Here is a 6,724-nt window from a genome sequence, read left to right as displayed (position 1 = left end):
TTTTTTTTAACGAGGGTCGTTTTCCTGAGTCGAAGCGATCAAATAACAAGGTTCTTTTCTTTACAGACAAGACCGAAGAGTTCCCCTCTGCCGAGTAAAGTGATTGACTGTATTTACACACTAGGCTCAAAGTGGAATGTTTCATAAAAGAGAAGCTCCCTCACCTACGTTTGGTTCGGGTCGCGTCGAAACGGTTCGGTAGGGCTCAGACTCTATAGCCATAACAGGTAGGCAGGTGGGCGTTTCCCCGTTCCCCTTGGCTGGCTCCTCTCAGTCTGTCCCTCTTCAACTCATTCTCGTCCTCGATGGGGGACGAAGGGGAGATTGGGATGGGTCACTGCACGGGTTGTGCCTGATGTTGACTATGCGGTGTCAGCGCCGAGCTGATCGGTGAGTGGACGGCGGGAGGTGAGACGGACGCCGGTGGGCCGTGGATGGGCGACGACCCCGGTCTTACGAGCGAGTGCGACGAGAGGCTCGTAATTACGGGCTGATGATGGTGGAGGCCCGAGGCCGTGGAGTGCGGGAGAACGTGTTCACCTGTCGCCGCTTGCCCGGCAGGGGGAGAGTCCGCGTTCTGTATTGCACCTGAAACCCCCATGCCGTTTAGAGGCGGGGTCATTCGCTTTTCCTTTTGTCGACGATTACAAAACCAAACTCGCACCACTTCCTTCTCAAGTTGGAGTCCGTCGGCGAGCGAAGAGATCTCCTGAGCCGACGGCTTCGGCTGCTTGAGAAACGCGTTTTCGAGGGCGCCTTTGATAGTGACTTCAATGCTGGTGCGCTTCTTTCTCTTCCGACCTTGCGCAGCAATTTTATCGAGACTCGTCGGTGAGCCCGACGTCGAGTCGGCCTCTTCTAACCACTTGCCAAGCAGGGGCTTAAGTTTGCACATATTTTTGAAGCTGAGCTGCAAAGCTTCGAATCGACAAATCGTTGTTTGACTAAACACATTACCGTACAACGTGCCGAGGGCAAGTCCCACGTCCGCTTGCGTGTAGCCCAGTTTGATGCGTCGTTGTTTAAATGTCTTGGCAAAGTTCTCGAGATCGTCTGATGAAGGAGCGTCATCCTCAACCACAGTTTCGGGACCGTTGTGACTGACCAGTTGACCCGAGCCAGACCCAATGATGCCACGCATAGGTCCATTTTGTCCGAACTGTTGGGCACAGCTCATCATTCCGTTCATTGCACCATATGTGTACATGGGGTGTGCGGCCGTGGGGGTGTGGCCCAGTGGCCCACTGCCACTCGACGTCGTCATCGGCATCGTCATCGACATCGGCATGGCCATATGAGCGTTTCCCGTGTTCCATGTCGTCGCCGGCTGGACGTGCGAGTGACTCGTACGATGAAGCTCGTTGATCTCATCTCGAGTTTGTCCCAAGTTCGGCTTCACGTCCTGTCCGTGCCCTAATAGATGGGCGGGCACACCAGCCCAGTGGCTTGTTGGGTCTCCATGCGGTGGAGCGCTGAGTCCCGTCACCCACTGCGCCCCGTGGTGCGCCAGCGGGAGTCCGTTGCCTGCCCCTTGCTGCTGCAAAAACTCGTTTCCCAATTTCTGATACATGACGTTCACCTGCCCGGACTGCATACTGTTATCGCACAGGCTCGTGATATTATGGGGTATGTGCTCTGCAGAGGACACAAGTAGCGAAGTGTTGGAAGCCGCTGTGACGTCCGTAGATAAGCTAACTGGATAGGGGCTAGGAATAGCGGACTCCATCCTACACTCGCACTGATCTGAATTGCAAAACAACCAGGGTCGCATGTATACTTAAACCTCCTCTTGCTCCGTATTGCCTTCGTCTTACACTTGAGCGAGTCGGGACTCGGTGCGCACGTTGTGCCTCGCTCGTCGCTCTGTTTTTCCCCTCCCTACAACACGTTGAATTCGCATGGCTTCCATACGCCTGCGTCGAATGGATTAAAGGACTGCACAATGGCAAGGGGTGTGGCTTCGCCTAGGCAAAGCTGCCTCATTGGCGCCTCGGTAGAGTGTTAACGAAACATCATAATAGGAGGGCGTGGCTATCCATCATTGGCTTTATTTTCTCTTTGCATTGATTACTATTCTACTTTGGATTTTTGATTTGTTGATATTTACCTCAATTTATTGCGACCTTCGGTGCCCGAAATAAGTAAATTAATCAAAGGGATGTTCGATTACGGAAGAAGTTTACAATAATACTGCTAGCAATGCTTCCCAACAAACGCCTTTTTTTCATATCGTCACTTTCTCTTTCTGGATTACTGGCATTTTAAAGTAAACAAGTTAAAATAACATACTGTGAAGCGGTTTTACTGCCGAGACTTAAAAACTGTCAATGAGCTATTTTGGCAATGGAAAAATGTTTTAGTACTTGTTGATAAAACCAAGCTCTAAATTCTTTCGATAATATCCCTACCCAGTTTCCTATCACACATGACCAAGGTAAACCGACTCATCCATGGTTGTACAAAAGCTTTGGAAAATCTATCCATCCTAAATCCAGTGATTGGCATAATTCATAACATAGATACACAACAGTACAACTCGTGTTAGCTTCCAGATTATTGTTGACATTGAACAGCACATTGCTATGGTTATGAGCTGATCAAAATATCCCCGTTACCAGAAAGCTATGGTGTAAGTGAGACATTGGGTTTCAATGATGATTTATTACAGGGTTTTTTTAATGTTGACCTGAAATTGTGACGCTGTCACTAGTGTACAGAACGGTATGTAAGCATTTCCATTCACTCGCTTATGCTAACAACAGTCATTTGCACCTTGCTTAAATAACATTTGTTTCTTGATACATCCATGCAGATAGATTCATCTAGATTTGACAGATGAAATGCTAATTATTTGCATTTTTCGGGTTGTGCAAGCATTACTGCCAGTGCGGGCAATGTTACGCTTTTGTTTACGTTTTGCTCTTTACGCCATTGAAGTGCCAGCTTAGGCGGAGAATCGGAATGCGTGTGGGCCGACACACCGGCGACGGGATACGCTCAGGTCGCTGACGTGCAGCTGGGGTGTTGTGGAGTCAGCTTAACAATGCTCTAAATTCTCTGAAGTTCCTCCAGGTAGATGAGAATCCACGGAACCTGTTATAGTTACGTGCAGTTCTATGTCAGTGGAATTTTGACATTGATTGCAGACAACAATAGTTGCTTTGGCAGGCTGTTATTCAATGGGGAAACGCCAGACAAGTTTTTGAGGCTGTAGCGGGGTTCATTTGGTACAGAAACATGCATAGAATCTCAACACAACTTAATGGTTTTCATGAACAAGGACCAGCGACCTCTCAGGTGAACTACCATACCCCCCCCCCCCAACAAAAACAAAACAACAACAACAACAACAACAACAAAACAACAACAACAACAACAACAACAACAAGCAAGCAAGCAAACAGACAAACAAACAAACAAAAAACAGGTTAGAATAGAAACAAAAACTTGAACGTATAGTTTTTATTTTTAGCAAAAGTTAGCAAGACCCTTGATGATGCGTGTTAGTATCTTAGAAGTCTCCTATAGGACGTGTATGTTCCAAATTCAAACATCAGTCCTAAAAAGGGGGGTGTTCTATCTTTGTCATGTCTGCGCAAAGTGATCAATATGACGTCACTTTCCGTCATCTGTGATAATCACGTACTAAAATTTTGTCATGTCAAAAATCTTGGAGACACCGTCGACTACCACCTGTTAGCACGATGGGGGGGGGGGGGGGGGGGGGTTCGATTCCCATGTATTGACGACCCTCACACGACCAGTTCTATTGATTAGACCATTAACATTGTATGTACTACTTTTGCATTTTGACACTGAGTCAAACGTAACAAACGCAGCAGCACACAGAAAAGCCCACACGTGTTTTACACAAATAAAAAAAGCCTACACGTGTCTTTTTTTTGTAATTTTTCTTTAGATTTAACACAACAGACCAATCAATCAAGATAAAGGAGGTAACAAATTTTCTGCTCGCTTTGAGAGTTCTCAGATTTTATTACTAAGACTGGATAGGTTTCCAATGTCTGCACAGGTCAATAAAATACTTGTAATTGCATGAGTTTTTTGGCATTATGTGTGAAAAAAAAAATCGTTTTTTGGCCATGACTGATTGGAGCGGTGAGTATTTTGAATATTGGATAATGTTTATTTCAAAGATAAATCTTGTAGTCTTAGATATTACCTAAATCAAGCTTTAGTATACGTTAGCATGTCCCGTATGGGTAATACACACAATCCATACAAGAGTGTACTGTTTGGTAAATAGTCATGACATAGATCTACGTGGTGAAATACAGTCATCTTCTTCAGATTCATAGGACAGTTTTTAATAATAGTGCTTTTTATTTGTCCTCATTTATTTCGATTTCATTCCTCACATTTATTTTCATCACTTTCCGTTGTATTGGGGATAAAAATTGGATTCAGAATCTTTCTCCCTTCATATCTACTCAGTCTAGCCATTCCAACAATGTAGCATTGTTTGTGTGTATACTTAACAATCAGCATTATTCATCCGCGGCGGTATATTATGATTATCACTTGCTGTTGTATTAGTGGCCGGTGAGGGCGATATTGCATTTCAATCCTCGGTGAATGTGACTGTTCCGGATAAGTTGTTTCTATGTCTGTGGGTTTAGTTATTTCTCAAGTCTTTTGATTTCAACAGTTGATCAACAGTAAGGGCAAAATAATGACTCTAAGTCCCATAGCCATGATTACGCGTATTGCTTGCATTATGTAGATTACGCTAATGATTCTGATATAGTCAAGGTTTATCCACTTCTGCGGTACTCCTCAACGACCTTTTATATGATTATACTTTTATCTCATGGCATCATCATTGCAGAGTGGTAAACAAACACAAATACATCGATATGGAATTAAATGCAAAAAATGCAATGATTGGAGCATCAGAGAACTGAGATTTTTCTCTTCAAAGTATACGTAATGACAATACTGGTATGGATGTGCAGGTAACAAGTATCTTTTGCCATAATGCTACAAAGTACTGTGCTCACTTAACTATTACCCTTTTTGTCATTGCGGAGGAAGACGGACACAAAATATATTTTGCCTCTCCTCAGGAAAATTAATGACGAGACTGGGTGCAGAGGACGTACGTGCTTTTCAAAAAGGTGTTGCGGAAACTCACTTTTATAAGGCATCATAATGTGATGATAACGTCGATGATGATATTGATAATAATAACAATAATAAATATGATAATAATCATCGTCATCATCATCATCATCATCGTCATCATCATCATCATCGTCGTCATCATAATCATATTCATGGTCATAGTCATAGTCATCACCATACTACCACTACTACTACACTACTTCTTCTACTACTACTACTACTACTACTACTACTACTACTACTACTACTACTACTACTATTACTATGACTACTACTACTACTACTACTACTACTACTACTACTACTACTACTACTACTACTACTAGGGGCCCACTACTAATGATAATAATAAGACGAAGAACATCATGTGACTAGTTATCTATGAAACACTGAAATATCAATGTCATCGAAAGTTTTTCATGATCTTCTTATTTTTTTTTAACTGTTCTTTTGGTTGAGTAAACCACGTCACACAGAACCATTCAAATCAATGACTTACCCACCCCCCCCCCCTTTATCACAGAGATAATTTCATTTAAGTTTTTGTTGCAAAGTAGGAGGCCCATAGTTTCTAATCGTAATATTACCATTATTATCATCGCCATTTTTTTTTTACAATCATTATTATTTCATTGATTATTATGATCAGCCTACAGATTTCATAAGCTTCGCATTAATTACGCTATCATTTTTTTATTTTTACCTGCCCTGTTATTATCATCAGCGGAGTGGTAAATTCTAGGAGAAAAAGCCCGATTCTCCATAGAAGCCACTCTTGTTGCCACTGAGTGCGCTATTCTCTTGTCAAACCAAGGAGGTTCAAGAGAATGGAGTCACAACTCTTATTCCCTTTGAAACCATGTTCGAAGCCGCCACTCAAAAATATTCGAAGTATGTGCCAAAATGGAGCTAGGAGGACAGTTGATTCATGTGTCATTACATGACGACCAGCTACCTTCTAGGAAAGATATGTCTTTACGATGGTAATAACTTTTCGCCATCGGGCCTCTTATGGATTATATGAGCAATACAAAAAGGTATAGGCAGGGGATGCGCGGATTAAATCACATAGAAATCAATGAAATGAAAATCAAGTTTACTGGACATGGGCATGTGCGGGCACAAATCTGACATATTGACTTACAAAGAACTATTCTCGAGGATTATTCCATATCAGTTTTATTTGTCGGAATTTAGCGGAAAAGTGTTAAAATCGGCATTCAAAGAGGGTGCACTTTCAAACACTTTCACAACTTACAGCTCCGATTTACACTTTTGCAGGTATTTCTGGACGAGTTTGACCTATGTTTTAAATGTTTTATCATAAGGAGAAATTTCATGTCATTTAATGAATAAACAAGCAAAATATACCTGATATAATGTTAGAGGTCAAAATCCTTCTTCTGATTGCCCAGAATGATGGCGGCTTCAAACATCGATCGTCAAAGGTACAAATGCACCTGTGGAATTATTTTGTGCATCCATAGAAATCTGACAACTGTTTGAATACTTATGGCCAGTTGGAACTCCAGCTCTAGAACCTCCTTGGTCAAACTGCGGCCGGGGTAGTATCCATGAA

General features: G+C 42.7%; 1 protein-coding gene across 1 annotated transcript; it reads right to left on the bottom strand.

The window, feature by feature from the left end:
* Nucleotides 1-334: 334 nt before the first annotated feature.
* LOC139740134 (POU domain, class 3, transcription factor 4-like) lies at nucleotides 335-1,726 on the bottom strand. The gene has a single exon (XM_071650716.1). It carries the CDS (start codon nucleotides 1,724-1,726, stop codon nucleotides 335-337), a length of 1,392 nt encoding a protein of 463 aa, XP_071506817.1.
* Nucleotides 1,727-6,724: the final 4,998 nt, after the last annotated feature.

The sequence above is a fragment of the Diadema antillarum genome, unplaced genomic scaffold, assembly GCF_040938485.1.
Source record: "Diadema antillarum isolate AM-2024a unplaced genomic scaffold, OU_Dant_1.0 seq00000836_RagTag, whole genome shotgun sequence".
Classification (NCBI taxonomy): Eukaryota; Metazoa; Echinodermata; class Echinoidea; order Diadematoida; family Diadematidae; genus Diadema; species Diadema antillarum.
Note: the sequence above shows the minus strand (reverse complement) of the source record. Positions and strands in the feature narration are given on the sequence as shown.

What these genes read in the sequence shown, in the direction of transcription:
- LOC139740134 (XM_071650716.1), bottom strand. Translation starts at nt 1,726, where the DNA reads ATGGAGTCCGCTATTCCTAGCCCCTATCCAGTTAGCTTATCTACGGAC.